Genomic DNA, 27,747 nt, shown 5'->3' with positions numbered 1-27,747 from the left:
TAGACTGTTACCCCCACCTGGCAGTGAGAGGCCATAGCCCCCACTGCTCCCTCCCCCTTGTCCAAGAAATGTCAGAGGAGATCAGTTAAAACAGAGACTTGAAATAAGGTCTAGAATTTCACAAGGCAATGTAAAAAATGTCTGGGTTTCACCTGAAAATCCTTTATCATACCAACAACCAGGAAAACCTCACCCTGAATGAGTATAGAAAACAGAGACCAAACCAAGATTATAGTGATGTTAGAATTAAGCAGCTATCATAAAATTGTTTCAGTGAGCAATTATGAACATAGTTGAAACAACTGAAAAAATATAAGGTCTTGGCAAAGAAATACAAGCTCTAAAAAAGAACCAAATGAAAAATTTAATATTAAAGAATATAATTAACAACCACAATGAAAACCCCTCAATGGATGGGCTAAATGTTAGAATAGAGGACACAAAAGAGAGAAACAGTGGACTTCATGAAAAAATAATAGAAATTATCCTACCTGAACAAAAGAAAACTGCAAAAAAAAAAAAGGGGGGGGGATTAAGAATAGAGTCTCAGAGAACTTTGAGATTATATCAAAATTCCTAACATCAGTGCCATTTAAATCCTGAAAGTAGAATAGAAAGAGGGTGAGGCTGAAAAAGTACTTAAATAAACAATGGCTAAAAATGTCCAAATTAGGAAAGATTAAAATCTATAGATTCAAGAAACTGAGAAAGTCCAAAAATGAAATAAACCAAATGAAATCTATGCTAAAAACATGTCTGTTAAACTTCTGTAAATTAAAGTTAAAAAAAATTTCTTCAAAGCAGTGAGAGAGAAATGAAACCTCACCTATATATTTAAAAATTCAATTCAAATGTCATGGATTTCTTATAGAACTATAGAGGCCATAACAAAGTGGCATTTTAAAAATATGTATGTATTTATATTTATTCATTTAGTTTTAAAGTCAGAGTTACAGAGACAGAGGGAGAGACAGAAATCTTCCATCTGTTGGTTTACTCCTCAGATGACTGCAATGGCTAGCGTTGGGCCAGGCCTAAGGCAGGAGCCAGGAGCTTCATTCTGGTCTCCCATATGGGTAGAAGAGTCCCAAACACTTGGCCATCTCCCATTGCTTTTCCCAGGACATCAGCAGGGAGCTGGATCAGAAGACTCTCCCTCACCCGTTTGTAACTCAGACTTTTAAATAAGTAAATAAACCTTTTTTTTTTTTTTAAGTGGCATAGTTTTTGAGAGATAAAAGAACTGTCAACCCGAAATCTACCCAATGAAAAAGACCTTCAAAAACAAGGGGGAGGGGCTGGTGTTGTGGCATAGTGCTTGTGATGCTGGCATACAATATGGGCACCGTTCTAGACCTGGCTGCTCCAATTCTGATCCAGATCCCTGATAACGTGCTTGGGAAAGCAGCAGAAGATGAACCAAGTGCTTGGGTCTCTGCAACCACATGGGAGAACTGGAAGAAGCGCCAGGCTCCTGGCTTCGGCCTGCCACAGCCTTGGCCATTGAGGCCATTTGGGAAGTGCACCAGTAGATGGAAGATCTCTGTCTCTGTCTCTCTCTGGAGCTCTCTCACTCTCTCTGCCTTTCAAATAAATAAAAAATAAATTTTCAAAAAAATAAGGGGGAAAAAGACATTCTCAGTTGAAGGAGAACTATAATATTTTCAAGACCATCAGATCTACCTTGAAAGAAAAGCTACAGGTACTCTCCAAATGGAAAGTAAATACAAGAAGTTTTGGACTATCAGAAAGGGAGAAAGAATAATAGAAAGATACACTTCCTTTTCTCTTGGGGTTTTCTAATATGTGTTTGGACAGTTGAAACAAAAAATGATAATGATATGTGATATAAAGAAATATTTTAGACAGTTATATTGAAAAGTGGGGGAGGGTAAAGTGAGATAAAGGGAGAAATGGTTTTTGAAACCACATGAGAAATGGAAAATCATCAACATCAGTTGATTATGACTGTTATATATGTATATGCTTGTATAATGTAATGCCTATGGCAGTAACTAAAGAGTTTATATAAAGAGATATGGAAAAAGCATGTTAGGTAAATCAAAATGTAATCCTAAAGAGTGTTGAAGCAGCTGGTGGAAACGCAGAAAGAAGTAAACAGAACAACAATCAACTACTAAAACGACAGCTTGAAACTCTAATGTATCAATAATCACATTAAATGTAAATGGTCTAAATATGCCAACTAAAGATGGAGACTGGCAAAGGTATTTTAAAAAATGACTCAAATACAGAAAATATTTTTTAAAAATCACCCAATTACAGGCTGTCTATAGATAACTTACTTTAAACATAAGTAATTGCTATAGGCATGTAGTTGCATCTAGCTCTTTGATGTGAGAATGAACCATGCATTAAGTTTTCAATTAGTTGAATAAAATGTATAATGGAATCATAAAGTAATGCATTCTGCTGAGGGCAAGGGAAGAAGGTCATGGAAGGCCACAGAAAAGTGGCTGTTAAATTGACAAGGGAAGGGGGGTGGGTCAAGCCACAGAGAAGGGAACACAAGCACCTGGCAGGGCTCGGCATGGGCAGGGAGACGGAGGGTGGCTTTCTGCTCACCTTCTCCTCTAGGAGATACTGCTGGTCGAATTCTAAGGAGTAAAACTCAATGGGGAAGTTGCAGGGATTCTTCACCACCACCTCGGCCTCGTCTCCAGGCGCGTAAGGCAGCAGCGGCCCCAGCTCCAGAACGGAAGGAATGAATTCCAGGCGTGGCTGCAGACCTTGGCCTTGTGCCAGCAGAGTAAGCTTCTGAGCACTCTGGCCGATCTGGAACATCAGGGTTTGGCTATAGAATCTCTGGAAAACAAACCCAAAACAAGCACCTGATTATTTTCCCCTGCCACATAAAACTGAAAACTACTAAAGGGAAAAAATCCTCATGTTTAGACAAAGAAAGAAAATTCTTTTCTTTTTTAAATATTTATTTATTTATTTTAGAGACAGAGTTACAGAGAAAGGGGGTGGGGGAGGAGAGACAGAAAGTTCTATCAGCAGGTTCATCCCCCAAATGGTTGCCATGTCCAGGGCTGGGCCAGACTGGAGCCAGGAACCTGGAACTCCACCTGGGCCTCCTACGAGGGTGGCAGGGGTTGGAGTAGTTGGGCTGTCTTCTGCTTTCTCCAGGCACATTAGCAGGGAGCTACATTGGAAGTGGAATAATAGGGACTTGAACTGGTGCTCAGATGGGATGCTGGCATTGCAGGTGGTGGCTTAACCCTTTTTGTCAGAATGGCATCCCCCAGGCCTGGTTTTCTAACGAGAAGTAGTCTGAACACACTCTATAATGTTTAAGAGTTGCTAGTGTGGAAATCATAGATTTCTCTGGGCTGCATTTCTGATGGAAATGCAGGTAGGATTGGGTAGGTTTTAGGGCTAACCAATTTCTTGTACACACAGTCCATAATGTCTGTTCCCAATTAGTGAAAACATTTGATTAATTTTGATCAATTCCAAGTCAACATTAATGGAACTGCCTGTACAAACCTATTTCCTACTGTGTTTTCTGATATTTTACTCATTCAGTAATGGAAAAAAAAACCCTAAAATCTCAAACAAAGCCCTTGACAGTCTTGAGACTCTCTAAGAATTATAAACACATTATTAAGTTTTTCAAAGGGTTGGGAAGAGTTTGTTAATAATAGAAACATGGGCTTCATTTTAAAATGAGATATGAAGTAATTCACTTTCCCACTTCCTTTGAACAGATTCTTAAGTATTTCTTCAAAGCTCATTATTAGGAAGATGGGAGTTAACATAGCTGTTCTAAAAAATTCACATCAATCTTTCTTTGAAAAGAATATGGTGGAGGAAAATATCTCCCAAATGCCTTATGCTTTGAACAAACAACTTTACAGAATAATTTTATGAGGTCCTTTCTGGCTCTGTGGTTCTGTTATTTTTACTGTGTTCTTGGTCAGGAGTGGCTTTGTGTTTATGATGATCACAAAAGAAAGATTTATGGGGTTCAGGGAGACTGGCCACTGAGGACTACTTATTATCATGACTACTTACGATAAGACTTATGAACTGCTGAGACACTTACTATAGGTAGTGCAGTATGTTGTGTGTTTTTATTTTATACTGTGCACTTAATCTTCAAAATGAACCTAGGAGGTAGCTGTTGTAGTTCAGTTAATAGCTTACCTGAAACTTGAGATTCTTTCAAATTCATAATTTTAAAAACTGTAAACAGTGCATAGAACCTATATGTCAGCTGGTACTCTCAGCAGGGTCTGGGAAAAGTCCCTTTTCATCAACACATTAATATTACTACAGCTGCAATTTTTGACTCTGCAATCTAAGTATGATACAGAAAAGCAAAATAGCTTCACAGCAGTTCAGTCAGCTGAGATTTTTCTGTCAAATGAATTTGGTATCAAACTCATGAAAATTTCCACCCAATTTTTGGAGCTTATTGGACTTCAGAATTGCAGTTAAGACTTTTCATTTGTAATACTGTGATTGTTTTATTTTACCTATGTGCAAAGCAAGGTTAAGTAATTTGTGTAAAGACACATAGCCTCTAAGTGCAGGTCTTGCTGATAAACACTGATACATGGGTCTGCTGACTCCAGGCCAGTCACACAACTCATGCGAACTCAGGGCACGTGAGATCTCGCCAGGGTCAGAATAGCAGGACTCAGGCCACGCTAAGCTTTCCCTGACAAGCAAGCAAGCATGGCCTGAAAGTAAAGCTCCAAGAGAACCAGAGAATCTGAAAGCAGCCACGTTTCTTTCAAGCTCACCTCTTCTTTTGGCATGAATTTCACTTGCACGTTGGACTTCTCACCAGGATCCAGGACTCCAGAAGCGGGCTGGATCTCAAAGACCTGTGCCATTGGCTTTAATCCAGGATGCACTTTCCGTCTTAAGTACTTTGGCATGTGTCTTTCCAGCTGGTTTATAAGTATTAGTTAATTAGACCATCTATGGGAAGTGAGCTCATTCCCTCCCCCACTCACACCACCTATATTCCCTGAGTATCTCTCAGATATCAGGGAATGTGGAGAGACCAGCAGTATGACGATGAGGATCACATTTGAACTAATAACACAGCCCGAGGGGGCCTTGAGGTTGGGGTAAGGGCCCATATTTAATTCAAGAGGCACTGCACCACTGAGTCTTTGAGTGCAGATTGAAATGATGGGAATAAAGGCCTGGAATCATACACCTGGCTGAAATGCAGATGGAGAAATGGGAACCCGTGGGCCACGACTCATTTACCTTGTTAACAGGCTTTTGGCTGTGGACAAACCATTCACAAGGGACTTGGAGACTATTGGAAAGTTGGATTGTTTCCACCATGCACTGTCCACATTGTATTGCGGCAAAATCCACTTTTCCACAAGACAGCGTCATATTTGGGATAGCCAACTTGGCTTGGAGACGGATATGAACTGTTGGCCCTCCAACCACCTAGAGCAGGCATAAAATTGCCATTACCTTGAGGTACAGGGTTGGGGGAGATTCACAGTTACATAATAATCAGGTCGGTCATCCCAGGGTGATTGGCTGGCAGAACTGGAAACCTGGAGGGGCAGGTGGGCCCAGTGGTGCATCTTACCTTGATGGGCAGAATGACTTCTTTGTTTCCAATGGCGAGATTGGCTCCTTGTGCATCAAATCTCACTTCAAATGTTTCTGTCTCACCATAAGGCAGATTCTTCACACGATCTAGCTCGGTACTGAAGCCTGGACCAAGACAAACAAGACGTCTTAGTGGAAGAGCTCTTGCTGGGGCAGGAGGACCACTCAAAGTATCAGTGACCGGCCCAACCATTCGCTCAGCTGATGTCCGAAGCAGCATGAATGCTATCCCGGGTGGTTTTCTATTAGCAATGACATGGTGGGACAGGAGAGGGGCTGCTGGCCCAGTTACCTGTGTCATGAAGGACACGCTTTTCTGCATGGAAGGACACTGGAAAGTAACTGGTGTTGGTGATCTTGATGATGTGGGTTCGGACATCACCAAGGACAACGTAGCCAAAATCCAGGATGTACTCTGGCAGCTGGATTCTGAAACGGTTAACAGGTTCTTCTTATGAGTCACTTTTAAGCCCCAAAGCCTCCTTCTCCAAAAGTGAGAGAGACAGGCTCTCTTCTACCTAGAGTATATGATTTTATTTTCCAGAGAGGAGAACAACTAAGCGCTGTGAGAATAGAGACTAGAAACAATGTGCTCCCCCCCCCCCCCCCGAGGACGTCCACACTGCTATTCCTGCCATTATCTGAGAAAGCAGTCCGGGTCCTTAGGGACCTGCTGCAGGGCCTGTCCATTGGACAACTGGAGTTTTCTGAGACTACGAGGCAGACGCCTGCCCGGCTGGCTGGATGCTGGGGCACGGCAGTGTGGTTTCCATTCCTAGATGACCACGCATCATTTCAGGATGCGCTCTGCACGAGGCAGCCCCGCTTGCTGGCTTCCCTCGGGCACAGACGCAAAGACGGAGGCACTCACCTGGCTAGCCTGCGGCGATTCCGATGACTGAAGCACGTGTCCTCCAAGGGAAGAGGGATGACTGTTTTCTGATATTCTAGCGAATAGCTTTGGACTATAAGTCGCTCTACTTCCATCTGGAGATGAGCACTTAACTGGAACAAGAGAGGAAGCAAGCCAGTAAATATCACTCCCCAGGGGGCGATAACTGGTTTCTGTGAAGGCTGAAAAACTCTCAGGTACTGCAAAGGTCTGTGGCCCTCCACAGGGTCACCGTATGAAAGCAGGTAGGTGCTACCGAAGGTAGGTGCTACCTTCGGATCATTAAGTTCTCATGAAGGGATGGGGAAGGCAGACACACTGGTGCCTCCATACTGAGGAATACTAGCCAGCAATGAAAAGAAATGAACTACTGATGCATGTGACATCTCACATGGATCTCAAGGGCATTATGTTGAAGGAAAATCTCAAGGTCAATCTCAAAAGGGTATGTACTGTGTGATTCATTAATACAACAGTCTTGTTGCCAGGAATAATGGATGTGGAGATAGGAGAGTGGGTGTTGCTATAAGGTTTAGCATGTAAAGGTAAACTCCAGTGAAAAATGAGATTGAATTTTCCTTATTGAGAGCATTTACTTTAGAAATCTTGTCATTTAAGTTTTCTTTGAAAGTTTCTTTGAAACATACGAATATTTTTAAAAGCTAACCAAGGCTCTTGCCAGGCAGGAATGTCTTTCTCAAGGACCCTGGAGCCATCTCTTTAAAATGCAAAAGCACCAGGGAAGTTGGAGTCCCGTCTCACAGTTTCTGCCTGCCCGCACAAGTCTAGCTTTGGTGGGGCTCTGTCATAAAGATAGAAGAAGGCTGCTTTACTTTGGGTAAACTGACTAGCCAACACAGAGCACCACCCCAATTGCTATGTGTGGGACAAATGATGTCGTCAAGTCTTCTTGCTTGAGGACTAATTACTGTTTACTTCAGAACACGTGTGGAATGAGACTGGTCAGCTGTTTGAAAGGGGAGGACTTTCTGTCTTAGCAAAATCGGGCAGATTGCCTGTGACGTGCACCACACCCTGGCTTTCCAACTTGTACTCAACCAGGCTTCTGGCTGTCTTCCCAACAACACGCTTCTTTCTTGTACCTAACTCCCTCCTAAACAGTCTGAGGGTTCTGCAGCCGTGGATCACATTCTTCCGTGGCCACTGTTCCCATGTGTATTTGCATTTGCATAGAAGAGCCATGGGAGCGGGCAACCTTCTTGTCACAACAGATTGTTAAGGGAGGAATTGCAGGGGCTGTGAGGGACGTGTGGGGCTCTTGCTTTCACATCACAGTATTTTTTCCTCCAGAGCCCCCTCCCCTGCCCCCCACTTGGCTCCCACACTCCTGATGTTTCCAGAGCCTTCTTCCCCATGCAGATCTTGATGTACTTGAGGGTCCTGTTTGTGATGTAATTTAATTTCTCTACTTTTTGGAGGACTTCATTCTGAGGCTACTCTCTTCTCTGCTCACTCCACACACTTCTTAGGGCACCTCATCACGTCTTGTGATTACAGTGACCATTTCCAACCCACCTATCTTCCCCATGTCCCAGGAAGAGCCTCCAGCTCCTTGAGGCACAGAAATCTTGTGCTCAACAATGAGGCATCTGAACTCAAGTCCCTTCCTTGCCCCTCCACCTGAACTTGCTTCTCCCAGGTTTCCTATCTCTGTGCTCCCCTCTTGTTATCTAAACAAGGCACTTGGGGGTCACCCTTGGCTAGCCCCCCATTTCCAATCTGTCCCTACCACTGACCATTCCACCTCTGGAACAGTCCTCGGACTCACCCTATTTTCTCTATCCCAATGTCATCATCACTGTTTATACTGCTACCACCTGCTGCCTAGAATGATTCCATTACCTCTTTAAGAAACAAATGTCCCAGGGCCAGCGCTGTGGCACAGTGGGCTAAAGCCCTGGCCTGCAGTGCTGGCCTCCCATGTGGGCACTGGTTGGCGTCTCAACAGCTCCACTTCTGATCCAGCTCCCTGCTAACACCCCTGGGAAAGCAGTGGAGGATGGCCCAGGTCCTTGGGGCTGCTGCACCCATGTGGGAGACCTGAAAGAAGCTCCTGGCTCCTGGATTAGGACCTGTTCAGCTCAGGCTGTTGAGGCCATTTGGGGAGTGAACCAATGGATGGAAGACCTCTTCTCTCTCTCTCTACTTCTCTCTGTAACTTTGTCTTTCAAATAAATAAAATAAATCTTTAAAAAAAAGTCCCCATATGGACTCTCATGCCCCTCCCAATGGCCCCCATACCCTATCTGCTCAGAGTTCCACAAGGCAGCCAAGCGGTCTTATAAAGATGCAGATTGGATGATGCCCCGCCTTCGGATGAAACGCTTCAGTGGCTTCCTTTTGGTATCAGGATTAAGTCCCAAACCCTTAACAGGTTCTGCAGGTAGCTACTCATTTCTCTGGGTTCACATAGCCTCCTTTACCTCCCCCTTCTTCGCTTTTGCTATTTCTTTCTGTTCTTCCACGTGCTTCTTGCCCCTGGATCTTCTGCACACACCTTCTGTGCAAGGTGAAACTATTCTTACCTCAGTAGATTCATCCTCTGGCATTTCTTCAGCTAGTATCTCAAAGTGATCAAGAGTTTCACATTTACTGTACTCCTTTTCTACGTTTTTTCTGGCCTGGTTCAAGAAGATTTCATACTTTTCAGTGCCTGTGAGGTTGCAAGGAGAAGGGAATTGGATGGTCAGAATAATATGAATTGTGCCCTGAACGCAGACTCTGAGTTCAGGGTAAAGTGAGAAGGGAACAGAACTGTTTGACACGTCAGCAGCCGTGTTTCCTCTATTTTAGTAGGCAATGTAATTGGCGAGGAAGTTGAACTTGTATCCGAGTCAAAGGAGATTATACTTAGTGAGGTACTAACTGGGTCTCAAGGGCTTGAAGGTAGTGACATTTTAAGTCACTAGTTCCATGACTGTCTTTTTTTTTTTTTTCAAAGATTCTATTTATTTATTTTAGAGGCAGAGCCAAAGCTAGAAAGAGGGAGAGAAAGACAGAAAGGTCTTCCATCCACTGGTTCACTCCCTAGATGGCTGCAATGGTTTGGGCCAGGCCAAAGCCAGCAGGCAGGAGATTCTTCTGTGTCTCCCACGTGGGTGCAGGGGCCCAAGGACTTGGGCCATCTTTGGCATTTCCAAGCCATTAGCTGGGAGCTGGATCAGAAGAGGAGCAGCTGGACTCAAACCAGCACCCATATGGCATGTCAACACCACAGGTGGAGGTTTAGCCTACTATGCCACAGTGCCAGCTCCCTGAGACCATCTTGATCCCAGCTGCACAGGACTTTCCCCAGTTCTAGCTCTGAAAGCCCACATACCCTGGGACCCCTGCCTTGCTGGACAAACCAGGACAGTTGGGAATTCTTTTCAGTTTTCATATTTACTAAATTTGTGTTAACAAAGGGAATTTATTTGGATAGAGGTATTTTTTAGCTAAATATAAATTAGCTACTACATCCTGAATCAGGGAAGGTAGGCAATTGGTAGGGAGAGTTTAGATACTCCAATTATCATTAAGCCAGGGAAAATTCAAATGCTTTAGGAGGCAAGGGAAAAGTAATTAAAAGCCAGTTATAAGACAACTTAAAAACTTTATAAATAATTACAAAGCCCACTCTAAAAGCGACAGTGGTGAGCTGTAGCACAGGAAAGCCAGCAGGATTCAAATAAATGATTTTAAGCCCTTACTGGTCAAACCACGCCTACTGCCCTGCTAAGGTGGGTCCTAGGTTTTCAGATGTGGCAAAGGCTTTCCTTCCTGACAAGCATAGCCAGCCCTTGGAATCCCTGGATTCTGCATCTGTGGATTTGACCTACTGCTTACCGAAAATACTTGACCAAAAATTATGTTTGCGCTAAACATTTTTCTTGTCATCTTTCCTTAAACAATACAGAATAACAACTATTCACATATTATTTATATTGTATTAGGTATTATAAGAAACCTAGAGATGACTTAAATAAATGGGAGGTTATATGTGGGTTATAGGCAAATGCTATGCCATTTATACGTGCATAAGGGATTTAGGTATCTGTAGATTTTGACACTGGGGAGAATCTTAGAATCAAGCAACTGCAGATGCTGAGGGCCAGCTGTGTATGCAGAGTTGGAGTAGCACCCGTATGACAGGAAATCTAGCTACTAGAGTGTGACGCGGTCATGGCTTTGTTAATAATTATGTTTGAGCTTCAGGTGGTGGACAGTGAGAATTCAGTGGACGGTCATCGCAGGCGAGTGAGTGAGTGCAGGGCATGGGTGAGGAGGAGGAGCTGCGGAGTGAGGACTTAGTCTAAAGATTTTTAGGGAAAGTAGACTGCAGGGAGTTGAAGAGAGCTCCACAAAGAGGAGTGAAAGGTTTCTCGTGACCTCTTGTCCTGTGCCCTGTGTCAGGAAGAAAGAACGGGGGATGGCTGACGGCTTAGGGAGGTGCTCAGTTGAGTTTCTGTACCATCCTGGCACTGCAGATGGCCCTGGGGCCAGGCAGGACCAGAAAAGCCATGGCTGAACATGGGGGCAGACTAATAGATCTGATTTTCAGCCTTCAAACTGTGGGGCACTGAGGAAGGGTTCCGAATCTGTGGTTTCCTCCTGGTACAGTTTATGTTCTGAGAATTCTGCTCTTGGAAGTATATAAGCATTCGCTTTCTCAAGCAAGAAGACATCGGTGAGCAAGGTGGTGAGAAAGAAAGCCCCGGGAGGCCTGCGGCCAGAGGGAACGTGCACTGAGCAGAAAGGCTCTGGGGAGGAATTCCCTGTGCCTCTAAAAGCAGTGCAAGTATGGCAGCATTTCTCGCGGTCTTACTTTGGCACTATCACGGGCCATATTTTGTCTCAGTATTTCCAAGTCAGGAAGTCAAATCCCCCCACCCCACCCCACCCCCCCGCCATCAACCTTCAAAGAAGCAAAGCAAAACCACCTCATTTGTCCCGCAGTGGGGAGATACTATTAATGGGTGTGGAAGTACCTCTGAGATTTCTGGGGAGATCAAGGCTGATTCGAGGAAAAATCCCCTCTCCACTGATGGTGATATTTTCCGGGTCCAGGTGGGCGATCTGTATCTGGAAATTCCTTTGGAATACCTCAGGTACTCCAGGTAGGTAGGAAATCTTTAGCACCTGCTCATTATGCGAACTGATAAAACCCTATGTGGTAGAAAGGTCAGAGAGCACTTTAAAATTTACAAATGAACTTCTAGCTTGATGCACTAGATAATCCCAAAAGACATTTATGTTGGTTATTCTCTACTCACACACCTCCCCCAAAATCCACTCCTATGAAGCTGTAAGAAAATGACAAGAAAACAACAGAGAAATAGGCAACACATATGACCTGACATTTCATGAAAGAGAAAACAAAATAGCAAATACAAGCAGTAAAAAATGCTCACTCTTGTAAGTTATCAGGGAAATGCTAACTAAGATAATAATAAAAGTGTTTTTAAACTACAAGATCTACCAAGTTTTTTGGTGAGAATATGCATCAAAGGAATCTCCTATGCACAGCTGGTGGGGAATAAGCCCTGAAGACTCTCACACCATTTCATCAAGTCAAACACACACATATGTGGGGAGCAATCCGGACTAGACTAAGTTACTCGAATTAAGACTTATTCTATGCATCTGCTCTCCCACAATATGGCGCTGGGAGAGAAGTAAACAGCTTCCGCACAGCTGCCTCCAGTTCAACTAATAAACTGTAGGACTTGCTCCTGATTGGAGAGCAGCGTACTCGGCGTGTGGGCAGCCGAGTTAGGATTGGCGGAGGAGGACTATAAAGGAGGAGAGAGACGGCATGCACCAGGAACATCTATGGGGAACATCTAGCTGAAGGAACACCTGTGCAGCCCCCGAGAAGAGCCGTCCGACGGTGTGCCGCTCCCCTGCGGAAGTGGGGAATGCGGCCAGGGGGAACTGCCCTTCCACGGAGGTGGAAGGGATAGTAGCCAACCCGGGAAGAACCAGCAGCAAACCCGGGGAGGGCCGAGCAGACGAAAGAACAGCGCAGGGTCCTGTGTCGTTCCTCCACGAAGAGGGGGAGCGACATAATGGTGCCGTGACTCGGATAGGAAACCTAGCTCGGATTAGGAAACCTAGGACGGATAGCAAACTTAGGAGGGAAGAAACGGGAAGAAATGGGAAAATACCGGAGAGAGAAACTAGCAAACAGCCTAGGGAAAAGCCGGACGAAAAAGGAGCCGGAAGAAGCTATTGAAAGCCTAGGCATAGACTCGAAACAGCCTAGGGAAAAACCGGACGAAAAAGGAGCCGGAAGAAGCTATTGAAAGCCTAGGCATAGACTCGGATACGGACTACGGGGGGAAGCTGGGAGAAATCTCTAAGGTCGAAAGCGAAAGTGAAAGCTAGAACAAACAGACTCGGATGCGGACTGTGGGGAGAGGCCAGGAGAAATGAGGGAGGAGTATTGTTGGAGGAAAGCTTGGGGAAACATACCGGGTAGAGAAAAATGTTAGGGAAATTGAAGCCGCGGGGGGCAGGCCGAGGCGGAGACGAAAGCCACTTTGGGGTTCTCAAGTTAGCCCGGGAATAGGGGGCGAAAAGTTGAAACCAGAAGCTGAGACGTAAGCCAGATTGGGATCCGTCTGATTAGCCCGGGGAGCAAAGGACGGGAAGCCAAATCGTGGGGCGGAGACGTACGCTGGGTTGAATTCGCCAGGCTAGCCCGGGGAACTTGGATTGAATGCTAGTGGTGGAGACGCAAGCTACGCTGTGTTACTCGCGGAAGCCGCCGCGTGCAGAGAGAGCACGGGGCGTGAATAGATAGGGAACGGGGCTGGCGTAGGCCGTGGTTCAGACGCGAAAGGGTTAAGCGTGGAGACCGCGGAGCGCGTGAAGCCGAGCCGCGCAAAGCCGGGAAGCTGTGCAGATGAGAGAGGCGCACGGGCTGAAGCGGCGCAGAGCCAGGAACCCGCCGGCGGGGCGAGGTGCCGGAAAGCCGCAGGGATAAGAGAAACAGAAGTTTGGAAGTGAAGTAAAAGAGAAATGGGAATGCTGGAAGATAGAAGTGAAATGGGAGAGGTAGGAATGCCCGGAGATAGAGAAATAGAGAAAAATAAGGCCTCCCCTCAACATGCCAATTAGAGAGCTTGGATTCGGTCTGCCTAATCAAGTGAGGCGATGAGCACCTGCGGCGGCTAGCAGCTTATGCGCCGCAGGTCACCGAAGACAGGCACGAATTAACATCAGTAAGGCTTCCCCACAATACAACAATATTAAGCTTGGATTCGGTCTGCCTGATTTAAGGCGGTAAGTGCCAGCAAGCAGCTCAACCAGAGTATGAGCTGCAGGTCACCGAAGATAGGCACGAACCAACACTAATAAGTCTCCCCCACAATACGGCAATGAGAAGGCTTGGATTCGGTTTGCCTGATAGGTCTTGTAAGTCCCCTGCAGGCAGAGCAGAGCATGCGCTGCAGGGCACCGAACACAGGCACGCATCAGCGCCTAAAAACCTCCTCACAACATGGCGAAGAGAGGACCCGGATTCGGTTTTCCTGATTGATAGGACTTGTAAGAGCCTGTGGCAACTCTAGCAAGTAGAGCAGAGTGTGTGCCGCGGGACACCGAAGACAGGCGCGTATCAACGCTAAAAAATAAAAAGAAAGGGGGATCTGTGGGGAGCAATCCGGACTAGACTAAGTTACTCGAATTAAGACTTATTCTATGCATCTGCTCTCCCACAATATGGCGCTGGGAGAGAAGTAAACAGCTTCCGCACAGCTGCCTCCAGTTCAACTAATAAACTGTAGGACTTGCTCCTGATTGGAGAGCAGCGTACTCGGCGTGTGGGCAGCCGAGTTAGGATTGGCGGAGGAGGACTATAAAGGAGGAGAGAGACGGCATGCACCAGGAACATCTATGGGGAACATCTAGCTGAAGGAACACCTGTGCAGCCCCCGAGAAGAGCCGTCCGACGGTGTGCCGCTCCCCTGCGGAAGTGGGGAATGCGGCCAGGGGGAACTGCCCTTCCACGGAGGTGGAAGGGATAGTAGCCAACCCGGGAAGAACCAGCAGCAAACCCGGGGAGGGCCGAGCAGACGAAAGAACAGCGCAGGGTCCTGTGTCGTTCCTCCACGAAGAGGGGGAGCGACAACATAAACTACGATCCGGCTATTCCAATCCTGAGAAAATTCCCAGGAAAAGCTCCCACTTGTGGAAAACCATTTTTAAAAAGGCAATAACAGGGGCCAGTGCTGTGGCACAGTGGGTAAGAGCCTGCAGTGCTGGCATCCCATACACATGGCCCCTGCACCTGCGTGGGAGATCAGGAGGAAGTTCTGGGCTTCTGGCTTTGGATCAGCATAGCTCACGCTATTGCAGCCATCTGGGGAGTGAACCAGCAGATGGAAGACCTCTCTCTCCCTCTCTCCCTCTCTGCCTCTGCCTCTCTGTAACTCTGCCTTTCAAATAAATAAATAAATCTCTAAAATAAAGGCAATGAGAAATACAAAATTCAGACTATGGTTACAGGTTGAGGGGTAACCATCAGTTTTTTTTTTGCAAAAAAAAAAAAAAGACTACAAATATACAAAACTCTGGCAAGACTGACTGAGAATATAATGATAGGTCACCAAAAAAAGTAAGATTAAAAAAAGAAAAATGGTTCATAAATACAGATATATCAATAATATTTTACAAATCATAGATGATTATGAGCAAACTTTATGCTAACATTTGAAGGGCCTTCACAAAATTCACAGAAAAATACAATTAAAAGATGATTATTTTGTGCAAGAAATTTGAAATCCATGCATAACTGCTTCATACTGTATGTTTTTCATGGACTTTTTAAAAGTATCTTTGTATTGAAGCATATTTGTAAAAATAATTTCTAGAAAAATAAGAACCAGAACTCAAAACAACTCTAAATATATCTGTACCTATACAGAAGTTTAACAAGTAAAAAAAATTACCCCCTCAAAAGGAATATATGGCAGCAGAACCAAGTTCTGTCAACTTGTCAAAAAGCAAAGAACTGATTTAGTTTACAAACCATTACAGAGAATAAGAGATTTTCATTTTTGGTTTTTTAAAATTTAAACTTAAATTTATTCTCATTTTATTTGAAAGGCAGAGACAGAAATAAATGGGGGTGGGGGTGGGGGAGAGGTATTGATTGTCCATCCACTGGTTCACTCTCCAAATGCCTGTAATATCCAGGTCTGGGGCAGGCCAAACCCAGGAGCCCAGAACTCCAACTGGGTCTTCCACAGGGGTGACAGCTGCTGCCTTCTCAGGCATTAGCTGGAAGCTGGACTGGACGTGGACCCAAACCCAGGCACTCTGACGGGGATGTGAGTGTCCAAGGTGCTACAATGTCCACCCCTCTCTCCTTTTTTATATTTTCTATTTTTTCTGTAATAATAATGTTATTTTCATAATGAGAAAATTTTAGTTCCTTAAAACTGGCAGATCAACAAAGTATGAACAAGGAACCATCTCTACACTTGCTTCTAAAGCCAATTTGGCCCATGACAGCCTGCTGGCTCTCTCACAGCTGCTAATTGGAAGCTGCTTTGATTTGGTGTTGAGTGTAGAGAGGAAGCCCTTGGGAGTTACGGGGGAGGGCTGAGGGCATTAGTGGAAAGAAATGATTCTTATTTCCATGAAAACAACCCATGGGTTGTATCTGTCTTGTTCACTGCCACATCCCTGGTGCCTAGAAACTGGCTAATGTAGAATTTGATAAAATACTTGTGTAATAAATGAATGAATTGGCCTGGATTTATTTTTTAATTGCTTCTGAGAGTTCTTGACAATCACACCCATACTCTTGGCAGTGAATGCTCACCTAGGCCGGAGGAGTGACTTGTGGGGTGGAATTCGGGTCCCTCCTGCCATTACTTACCGAGGAAGGCTGGATGAAGGGCACTCCTGGGACAAGGATGTCTGGTGAAGACTGGTGGTTACTTAGAACCTTGAAGTCAAAGCCAACCTTCCCGAGGTTTGTCAGTGTGATTTCATGCTCCGTGACATGGTCAAACAGCTTGAGGGGAGAAGAAAGGGAGGGGTAGTGGCACCACCACCACCTGACAAGGGTGAGGGACCAATGAGCCTCATGGAGACAGGAGTTCACTTTTGTGAAACAGACCCTGGATGGTGCACGTTTCGGCCCCACAGAAAGGTGCCCACTGGGGCAGAGGACAACCCTTCAACTCTGAAAACCTGGCCCTCATCCTAACACCAGACTTAATTCAGGCCTGGTGGGGGTCGGGGTGGGGGGTGAGCCTCTCACCTCTCTGTACCTCCGTTTCTTCACCACAGGAACTTGTCTCTAGTCCAATCTTTTTTTTTTTTTTTTTTAATTTTTTGACAGGCAGAGTGGACAGTGAGAGAGAGAGAGAGAAAGGTCTTCCTTTTGCCGTTGGTTCACCCTCCAATGGCCGCCGCGGCTGGCGCGCTGCGGCCGGCGCACCGCGCTGATCCGATGGCAGGAGCCAGGAGCCAGGTGCTTTTCCTGGTCTCCCATGGGGTGCAGGGCCCAAGCACCTGGGCCATCCTCCACTGCACTCCCTGGCCACAGCAGAGAGCTGGCCTGGAAGAGGGGCAACCGGGACAGAATCCGGCGCCCCGACCGGGACTAGAACCTGGTGTGCCGACGCCGCTAGGCGGAAGATTAGCCTAGTGAGCCGTGGCGCCGGCCCTCTAGTCCAATCTTAAAGTAAGCTTCCTATACTAAGAAGACTTCCCTTTTGAATTTTATCTTGTAAGAAAAACAATAGGCTTGGCATTCAGAACATTCTGGAATGAATTTTTTCATTTATTCGAGAATGCTGGATGTCACAGACCAGGTATGTTCTTTTTCCTGGGCTTTTGCTAATGTAATTCACCAGTTAGGTTAGCAGGTCCACTAACCACAAATCAAGCCCGCTGCAGGGCCCTCAGTACAAGCTAGGGCAAAGATGAGCTGTTTTAAAGAATACACTCAGACTGAGCCAAATCCAGTTGCCCAGAGGACCCTGGAGGTGATGAAGGAAAGAAAAGTCTATCTGATCAACACGAGGGAGAAGGGCTCAACAGATGTCGGCTGAATCTGATTTTAGGCACAATCATTTATCTATAAGTACACATTAATTCAATAATTACTAATGCAGTGGCTATATTATGGGGACCTAATCCTCATTAAAATTTTATAGATATGGTGTTTGAGTACCTAAAATGAAATACAACTGGGGAGAGAAGGTGCATAGACAGAATTACTAGCAGTTATTCCAAGACAAAAGCCAGAAGGTAACTTATATTGTGGCAAAGGCTATAAGTAAGCGGGGGAGGAAGCTGAGCTGGGTCTCACAGGATGCTCAGGTTTGGGGTTGGCAGAGTGGGAGATGAGAGGGATAAGACAAGAGGAAGTGGGCAGCCAGTTGGAACGGGGCTACACTGGGGCCAGAGGGTAAGCCAGCTTGGCCACAATCAGATGAATGGGCTATGAAGGGGAATTGTGAGAAAGAAGTTTACTGTGTAAGGAGCATCAGTTAATAAAGGGGCTTAGGATGCCCTTCCTCAGGTGGAAGACGATGGCTCCCTCAGGATACAGAGGGAGGAACTCTGGACATTTGAAGGCCTGCTCTGACCCAGGCACAGCTGTGACCAGATGCTTTACTTAAGCGACCTCAACCTCCTGGCATGATGGGCTCTGCTATCTCAGTGAGGCTTCAAGAGGTTGGCTGATGGGTCCAAGGTCACACTCACTGGAGATTAAACAGGATACAAATCCCTGCTCTTTTCTCAATACTACCTTGCTTTTTCAAACAAATCTGGGATTAACTGGCCAAGGGCTGATGGAATGAGAATGCCATCTGGGGAAATGTTACCTGGCAGTGGTGTTTACATGGGTCAGTGGTGGAGGCTCTGAGTGCACTTCAACCCTTTGCTTGCAGTGGGTCTAGGGGCCAGCAGCACGTGCATCACCCGGGAGCTTGCTCACAAAGCAAATTCTCCGACCCCACCCTGGACCTATTGAATCAGAGTCTGCAACTTGGATGATGTTCCGGGTGAGCTGGGTGCACATCATAGGGTGGGAAGAACCGCTGTAGTAACTGAGGCAGGACTTTGATGAGACCCCACGGAGTGGTGAAGGGCAGGGACCATGGACTCTGAGAGGGACCCTCGCAGGTGAACTTGCAAACTGGATGCTGGAAGGATAATGGGGACAGCATTGAAGGGTAGAGTGTGGTGGGAAAGCCCTAGGGGTCTTAAACTCAAGGGTGCGACAAAAGTAGTGCTATGCAAAGGATCAGAGGCTGGGAGGGACTTGTGGGCTGAAAGGGGAGTCACAGACGTCAGTGTCTGACGTGATGAATTTCAGGAGAAGGTGAGAAAAGTGGGTGAAATGTCAAGGCAAACAGTTGGCAGTCAGAGATTGGTCCGGGTTAGGGATCGAGGACCGGGTGATGGTGACGCTGTAGTGATCAGGGCCTCAGGAGAGGACAGGGCCCAGGGCTCAGGTTTGCAGTACCTGTAATCCATAGTTAATATATGTGGTGTCGAAGGAGTAGTTGATTATGGATGCCTCTCCCTTTAGTATTATCTCATAGGTGGGCCCTTCTTCCACTTTGCACAGAGCTTTGGCCTGGGCAACGATGTCACAGTGACCATAGAAGGTGAAGGATATCTGGTGGCTGCTGTGTGGCTGCAGCACCCCGTAGAGGGGCAGAATGTCGAACACCTGCGGAGAGAGTCCTACATGAGAACAGCTGTTGGCATGAAGGGCCTGCGAGGGCTAAGCTAAAATCAGGTCATTTGCAGACATAAATCTCCGACTTTTCACTTGTTGGCCTAGAGGGGACCAGCCCAGCACCCCGAAAACATACTGATGGTGATGGCAGCAACAGTGCTCTAGTGAGACTGAAGGTCTGATGTGGGACTCAGTTAGAAAAGTTAGCATCAGCTGGCTTAGGGCCCAGAGGTGGTACTCACTTCTTCTATCCCAATGGAAAGCATCTCATCCTGCTCAAAGATCCATGGGGGTTCCGGACACTCCAGCTGGCTCTGCGTCCTCTCTGTCTCAGCAGAGCAAGGTTTTGCTCCCTAGGAATGAAAGATGCAAGTGAAATCTAGCAAGTGTCTGAAAGGGGTCATCGGTGCGCTCTTCCCCGCCCCTGACAGAAAGAGAGTGTATGTTGTGTATGGTTGCACACATAGTTCATTTTTTCCCCAAGGGAGAAGTGCCCAAAGTGTATGCACAAGGATGTTTACTTCAGTTTAATTTATAATGAAAGAACTCTGAAAGCAAACTAAATGTCCATCAATAAGGGGGCACTTTAGGATGATGCAAGGTTACTTATTTATGGACCAGGACTGATGTGCACAAGATATTATTGAGTGAAAAAGCAGTTCCATTCACATCAGATTACATATGCCTCATGTTCCCAAAGCTGTGAGCCGAAGTCCATTCAGAGATTTGCATATGTAAATAGAGATATCAGGGAGGTTGCTTGCTAAAAATTGAAGTAGAATAATTTTCTAGGAGAACTACGAATTTTACATTTGATGCACCGGCCATGTTGTGTGTCTTAGAGGTCATGGTGATTCCTACTTCCGCCTACCAAGTCTGTAGTAAGATATTGAGGGGTTTTGCTTTAATTTTCCTGTATTCTTCAATTTCCTATGACAAATGTCTTTGAAAATAGAATAATGAGAATTAACATTTAAAAGGCATGTGTTTTATTTACTTACATGTCTACAATCTAAGAAAAAATCTGAAAAAAATGTGGAAAGCTCCACAAAAAAGCAAAATCGATTATTAGGTAATATGGTAGATGTGGGTGTATGTCTATATACTGTATGTACAGCTGCATTCTGATTCTTCAGTTGGCATCATAACATTAGTGCTGCCTTCCCAAATGACTGAGCACTCTCCACAAGCACCAGGTGAAAGACTAACGCGAGGCAGTCAGCACACGTGTGATGCAGATTAAGACGTTCGAAAGGGTATGCGGGGAAAAAGCACAAGATTCCCATGCCTATCCCTAGCCCTCCAGTTTCCCTCCCCAGGTAATCACTGTCCAGCTTCTTATACATTTCACTTAGCTTTCTCTTCATTCATAACATTTATTGAGGGCTTGCTATGAACTAGTTCTAGATCCTAGAGAGATACTGGTAAACAAAGCAGAAAAACAATTCCTGCCGTCACGAAACATACATGCAGAGACATTCTACGCAAGGGTACATGTGTCTATATGAGTATCTGGAGATGACGTAACCTAGTGGGTGAGGGCCAAGCTTCCACCTCCACTGTTCCATGGATGTGGCCCCTCATTGTGAAAATGGAGAAAAAAATCTTAATATCCACCTCACAGTGTGGCTGGGAAAGTAAAAGAATTAATGCAGAAAGAATGCTTGGAACAGTTCAAATTGTGTAATAAGTGTTAAATAAGTCTTAGATGTTTTTATGTACCTTTTTCCTTGACATAAATGTTAGCACACTATGCACCATTTTGCAAGCAGTATTTTTTACTAAATATATCAGAAACTGTGCCAAATTAGCGTATGGAGAACATCCTCAGGTTTTTCAAAGAAGGACTTCCTAGTATTTAATGTCTTATGCAGATGCAGTGTAGTTTATCCATTGGTCTCCCACTGGTGAAATTAAGTTGCTTCCACTTTTTCTTGCTTTGACAAGGAAAGCCGCAGTGTACAAGTACAGTCACATGTCTTTATATAGCGGGAGAGGTGTACCTGCAGAATAATTTTCTAGGAGAACTACGAATTTTACATTTGATGCACCTGCCATGTTGTGTGTCTTAGAGGTTATGGTGATTCCTACTTCCACCTACCAAGTCTGTAAGATGCCTGCTCACCCCCTCTTTCCGCTGCTAGTGACATAAGACACTATCTTAAAAGACTGTGTATCATCACGGGATACAGTAATTTACTTTTCATTACTTTTTTCCATTTTTAAAACTATTTCTATAGCAATAAACATCTTTGTGTGTGAATCTACAGAATCTAAAGGTATGAATTTTTAACCTTTCATGGTCTCTTTGTTTTTACTGCAGTTATTGAGGACAATCTCTCTCCTTTTGGACGTTACTGAGATCTGTGCAGTGAGGTGTCCTGGTCTCTCCTGGAGGGGCTGCTGCAGCAGTGTCTAGCTTGGAACTGATCTTGGCCAGCTCAGCCCCAGCACTGCACTTGCCACTCTGCCCCCTGACTCTGCCTGTGTTGTATGAAAAGGACCCTTGACTTGCCCTTTCCCGGGGAAAGGCACCCATACCTCTGAGATCATGGCAGGTGCATTGTTCTTTCTGGATTCTCTTTCTTCAGGCCCAGCGTCGTCGTCACCGAGGATGGTCCTGAGGAGTTGAACGAAGAGGTGGAGAATCACTCACAGGGCAGCCACCACCCCGCAATTCCAACTAATAGCAACCCTGTCTTCCCCTTCCCTCTGCCACACCCCTGTTGCCCCTTGCCCTCAAATGTGCCATCTAGGCCTCTGACTTGGCCAATTTCTTTTTATTCCTGAGCCATTAAACCCATGTCCAACTTGCAGAAAGTCCTAGGAAGCGCTGGCAGCTTTTCAGACCATTTCTGGATGTGTGGTAAGTGCTCAAGATAAAGCCCTGTCACTTAAGGGAGCATTTTACCCTGTGGAAGTAACGTCTGATGAACTGTCATATTCCTTCTGCTTGTTACCCTGGACCCAATCCTGGCTTCAGACCCCGGACATAAGGAGAGGACAATGTGACGGGAAGGACTCAGTCCCCCAGGGTAAGGACCCCGCATGCCCCCGAGGGTGGAGATGACTTTCAGCTCCCTATTCCAGATGCCTCGTCCAGGCCTAACACACGAAAGCACTCCTTTCACTGTTGACTGGTGACCGGCTGAATGAACAAACAAGGGACGAGTACTGAGCGTGTAAGATGGCGTGTTGAAGAACATGCGTGCTGGCTTTGCACTTACTTAATAGAATCACTTAAATCCATCTCCGTGGACTCCGTTGTTGCTGGGACTACTGCTAAGCTGGCAGATGCAGATGTTGCTGGGATGGACTCGATCTGCGACAGGAGGGTACTGTAGGGTTTCCTTGGCCACGTCACAAACCTGTGAAGGCACGAGGTGGGCAGGGGTCAGGGCTGGGCCAGGGAGGGACACAGGCACACTCAACTTCTGCAAATCAGTTCCTGGTGGGCTTTCAGCTTCTAAGGCACAGCCTTCTCCAGATCTTACTAAGGTCTCACTTGCTCTGGAAACCTTTTCTCACCACGCCCTGGAGCTGACTATGGAACCAGGCCTGGATGAGCGCCTGCAGATGCTGCTCCCAGACAACCCTGACCTTGCCTCCCAAAATGTTGTGTCCTCAGTGCCCTGCTTGCCACACCCTGGTCCTGGGCCCATTGTGAGCTCTGCTGTCACTCAAATTCTCTGAGCAGTAGACCATGGGGGAAACAGGTGATTGGACCAGCTACTGCTGGAGCCCTGGTCCAGGTTTACTGACTTGCCAGGCCTTGGGGGTGAGGTACCCCCAGCCTTCCTGTGTCCCTCAGAGTAACACGCTTTTTATGGACTCCTCTCCACTCCTCCCCTACTCGTATCGAGCCCTTGCTAACAGTTTCAACCCCATTGCTTATCTATATTCACGCTGGCCCCCTGTGTTTGCAGAGGCTTGGCAGGAAACCCACTGAGTGTTGGAAGCTCCCACCACTGCCCCATCTTCCCATGGGGAGAAACCCTTCCACTATTTCACAGTGTTTCACCTGCACTGCTTTTAGGACACGGTCCCTCTCCACTCTGTTCTTCAGTGCTCCTTCCTGAATTCCACTGTCAAACTGAGCATCACTTAATAAAGCCATTATATTGAAGAATAACTTATATAGACAAAGCACTCATTGAAACCATGTGGTTTGATGATTTTACATATACGTATATATCATGGATGGGGCTGGCATTGTGGCGTAACAGATTAAGCTGCTGCCTCAATGTTGGCATCCTGTATGGGTGCTGGTTTGTGACCTGGCTGCTCCACTTCTAACCCAGCTCCTGGGAAAGCAGCGAAAGGTGGCCCTTGCCATCCACGTGGGAGACCTGGAAGATGCTCCTGTGTCCTGGTTTTGGCACGACCTAGCTCTGGCTATTGCAGCCATTTGGGGAGTAAACCAGCAGATGGAAAATATCTCTGTCCCCCACCCCCACCCATAACTCTGCCTTTCAAGTAAATAAATGAATCTTTTTTAAAAAAGTTCATGGAGAAATGGGATTAAAAGATGTTTGTTTTGGTAAAATAACTGGAATACATGTATAGCTTTTATAATATGCATTTCCATGAACTTTAAAAAATTCTCCATCTGAGAGGCAGAGAGAGGAGAAGAGACAGACAGAGACAGCTCTCGTTCACTAGTTCGCTGCCCAGCTGTTCACAATGGCCCCTGGCTGGAGCTGAAGCTGGAAGCCAGGAATGCCATGCAGGTCTCCTGGCAGAAACACCATCCCTGGAGTCATCACCCCTGGCTCCTGGGCTCTGCGTTAGCAGGAGGCTGCAGTCAGTATGGAGCCCATGCTTTCCAAATGTGGGAAATGAGCGCCTTACCTGGTGTCTTCACCATGCGGCCACTGGCTGGCTGCGTTCACCCCTGAATTTTTGAAGTACTCTTGTCTGTCTGCCCATGTGACTAACCCACATTAACAAACAGATGGTTTTCATCAAGCTAAGCAGTCCCCCGTACCGATACTTCTCTGTCTTTTGTCTCTGTAGATTAAGTTTGCCTGCAGCTCCATAGAGATGGAATTAGAAATATGCACTCTTTCATGTCTGACTTCTTGCACTCACCATGGAGTTCTGGAGACTCATGTGTCATGGAGCAGAAATCTTTTTTTTTTTTTTTAAACTGAATAGCAGTCCACAGTGTGGCTATTTATTCCTCTTGCTGATGGACACCTGGGCTGTTGGCAGCTTTTTGAAGCTAGCCATAAAGTTGCTATGAATGTTTGTGTACAAGTCTGTGTGTGAGCTGTGTTTTTGTTCCTTTTGAGTGGATCCCTCGGAATGGGATTGCTAGGTTGTGTCGCATAAGTATGTTCAGTGTTACAGGAAAGTGCTGGACTGCTTCCCAAAGTGGATGTGGACGTGCTATTTTATACCACGGCTTGCAGTCTACTAGAAGACTGACTGGTCTACATTCTGACTCACTCTGGGCATTCTGTATTTTTAATTTCAGCCATTCAAATGATTACATCGTAATAGTACATTATAGTATTCATTAACAGACTTATTCTAAAGGAAAATTTTATATCGACACTATAAGAGAAAACCCAGTATTACTTACTACTGAAAAAAATCAATAGAAAAAAAATCACTGTTATTTTCTTGCCAGGTAAAGGCTCTGAACTAAACCCTGCTTGCTCTTTTTAAGAAGGATGATTGGGGGCCGGTGCTGTGGAACAGCATGTTGGGCCACCGCCTGTGGTGCCAGCATCCCATATGGGCACCAACTGTGACACGGCTGCTCCTCTTCTGATCCAGCTCTCTGCTGGTGACCTGGGAAGGTAGTGAAAAATGGCCCAAGTCCTTGGGTCCCTGTACCTGCATGGGAGACCTGGAAGAAGCTCCTGGCTCCAGATTGATCCAGCTCTGGCCATCATGGACATTTGGGGAGTGAACCAGTAGATAGAAGACCTCTCTCTATATATAACTCTACCTCTCAAATAGATAAATTAAAAAAAAAAAAGGATGTTTGATCCACTTTCCTGTTGGGAAAACACTGGGCTTGCACCATCTGTGTCTGGGTTTATTTTCCTGCAGAACTGTGATAACATGCAGGGTAACTTGGTTGTTCTGCACTCCAACCTCTGTGGCCTTGGGGCAGCAAGAAAAACATCTCATCGTTTTTCATGAGCTTTCATTTGGTTGGTTCCAGACGAGCTATCTCCAGTTGACTTTACCTTCCTTAGGCTGAAACCACATAATTTTGGGCAAGGGATCCATGTTGTACTAGGTGCTGGAAAATCTACTGGGAAACTCTTTAAAATAAAGACACCTGGACACCACCTTGGGTGGATTCTGATTTGGCAGGTCTCAGGTAGGGAGGGCTCAGGTGATTCTAATGAAGGGCCAGACCGAGGAGTCGCTGTGGATAGGAATGGCAACATGACAGCTCAGGATGGAGCTGATAATGAATGTGGGGTTATCACTGTAGCCGTACCGGCTAGGCACAGTGGACATCAACAAAAGACAGTTCTGAGCACTTATTAAATCACCCCAGGTCAGCAGAGAGGCCTGGGGAGACTGGCAGGATCACCGCCCCACACAAAAGCATGTTCTCATCCAAAATTTGCACCCCCTAGGATGTTGTGCTGAGTGAAGAAAAAAAAAAAAAGCACGTGGGAATATCTGTAAAGGAAAAACACGAAGCTGTGGAGTGTGCACATCCAAGGAGAAATAACACCTCCTGCCAATGGTACCTGGACACCGGGGAAGTGAGAGGTCTCTGGAAACAGAGGGCTGACACAGCCCTTTCTGCTAACAGTCTGAGCTGAGCTGCGGGGGATAGTGAAAGCTTCTCACTTAGCTTTCAAATCAGAAAAACTGCTCCAAAAAATTTTAACTAGAACAGTGGTAGAGTTTTGTGGATAAGATTCCATTTTACCCACAGGGACACACGATTGTGTTCCTGTTGGGCAGACCCAAACAGAAGTAGATTCAGTTATTAAAAAAAAAAGAGAGAGAGAATGTGTAGCAAACAAGGAAAATCAATATTGCTCAAATTCCAGAGCTACCTACATCAAAGTCACTGGAGGAGCCAGAAAAAAAAACACTCCCCTTGGAGCTGTGGGGCTGTCAGGCGTGCGCGGATCCGCAGCTTGGCAGCAGCGCTGGCGTGAAATACGCAGCTCCCCTCTTCATGTTTTATTTTGAACTCTTGGGTAAGGATCAATACAGTATATTGTGCTGCAAGCTTAAAAAAAATCCACCACACTTATTTCCTGTTCTCCCTTCACTGGAAACAGTGTTTTCCCAGAACAAAACCCCCAGAACAGGCGCGTGTGCAGGCTGGTGTTGTGTGCTGTGGCTGACATGGCATCTGCAGATGTGCGTCGATATCCCCCGAAGTCCATGCATGGCAGTGCAGCAGACACAATGACCTCCCTGATGCACCGACCTGGGCTCTGGGAGTGTCTACCAAACAGACTGCACAAAGAGGTCTGGCACATGCTGCTTAGTATGCTTTCAGTACAGTGGTGGTAGCAGATGCAGTTGGTGCACTGGCTAGATCCACTTTACTATGATGATACACTCCTCCCCCCCAACCCCAGGTGCTGTGGTTGGTGGCTGAACACAGGCATTGTCCTGGCCTGATGGGAGCTGCCTCACCCACCCAGAGCTGCTGTGAGGTTCTGCCTTCCACCTATAGGCAGAGGACCAAGTGAAGACAGTGATGGCTACAAGAGCTCAGTCTCCTTGCGTCTGAGTGGGACAGACTCCGACGCAGTCCACACTTCAGCGCTCCCACAGGACCAGGCAGAGGTTAGACTCTGAAATCCCATCTCTCCCCTTTCGTCCCATGCCCAGCTCCTTCTTGCTGTCTTTACTCTCATAGTTTCTCCTGAGGCCTTCCCTCAATAAATCACCTCAAGAACCACTATCTCAGGCTACCTAATTCTCATTTCTAAATGGAGTAGATGATATTGTTTTAAATTGTATTAAAATCCCTAAGCTCCCTGGGCACAAACAAAAGTCTCTGCCACGCTTCCTGTTTATTGCCAGGATTTGTGGTCTTACACTTGCTGATCTTCCCACACTGGTAAGCAAATGACAGACAGAAACAGATGGGGCTGGCCCAGTGCCTCCTCTGCCAGCACATTCTAACTCTGCCACACGAGAAGGGAAGCCAGCTACAGACACACACCCACTATGGAAAGCAACCTCTCTAGCTCTGTGACATTATTATGTCCAAGAGTACTTCCAACTGGCCACCTGTGCTAAGGCGGAAGTTCGTAAGAGATAATCGCATAGCTGAAACTCAAATTACTCAGACCTTAGAGTAGGAAACTTTATTTATTTAAGACTGAGTGAGACACATGGCAGGGGAGAGAGTCTTCCATCTGCTGGTTCACTCCCCAAATGGTTGCTAAAGCCAGGGCTGTGTCAGGCTGAAGCCAGGAGCCAGGACCTCCATCTCCTTCATGGTGGCAGGGGCCCAAGTAGCTGCACCATCATCCACTGCCTTCCCAGGAGCATCAGCAGGGATCTGGACTGGAAGCAG

General features: G+C 46.1%; 1 protein-coding gene across 4 annotated transcripts in view; it reads right to left on the bottom strand.

Moving 5' to 3' along the window:
- The window catches only part of HYDIN (HYDIN axonemal central pair apparatus protein), a 409,263-nt gene that overhangs the window by 126,488 nt on the left and 255,028 nt on the right, over nt 1–27,747 (bottom strand). For all 4 annotated transcript variants that reach the window (XM_051847253.3, XM_070062720.2, XM_051847256.3 and 1 more), the window contains 13 exons: nt 22,451–22,591; nt 21,765–21,843; nt 19,466–19,576; nt 19,005–19,214; nt 16,398–16,535; nt 11,497–11,674; nt 9,055–9,182; nt 6,488–6,621; nt 5,909–6,045; nt 5,594–5,721; nt 5,254–5,445; nt 4,776–4,925; nt 2,587–2,826 (listed from right to left, as the gene is read on the bottom strand). In XM_051847253.3, coding sequence (XP_051703213.3) covers nt 2,587–2,826; nt 4,776–4,925; nt 5,254–5,445; nt 5,594–5,721; nt 5,909–6,045; nt 6,488–6,621; nt 9,055–9,182; nt 11,497–11,674; nt 16,398–16,535; nt 19,005–19,214; nt 19,466–19,576; nt 21,765–21,843; nt 22,451–22,591 — 1,966 coding nt within the window. The remainder of the gene's footprint in view (nt 1–2,586; nt 2,827–4,775; nt 4,926–5,253; nt 5,446–5,593; nt 5,722–5,908; nt 6,046–6,487; nt 6,622–9,054; nt 9,183–11,496; nt 11,675–16,397; nt 16,536–19,004; nt 19,215–19,465; nt 19,577–21,764; nt 21,844–22,450; nt 22,592–27,747) is intronic.

Source organism: Oryctolagus cuniculus, chromosome 18 (genome assembly GCF_051225735.1).
Source record: "Oryctolagus cuniculus isolate XC-2025 breed Fujian yellow rabbit chromosome 18, ASM5122573v1, whole genome shotgun sequence".
Classification (NCBI taxonomy): Eukaryota; Metazoa; Chordata; class Mammalia; order Lagomorpha; family Leporidae; genus Oryctolagus; species Oryctolagus cuniculus.
This window is presented reverse-complemented; position numbering and strand designations above follow the sequence as displayed.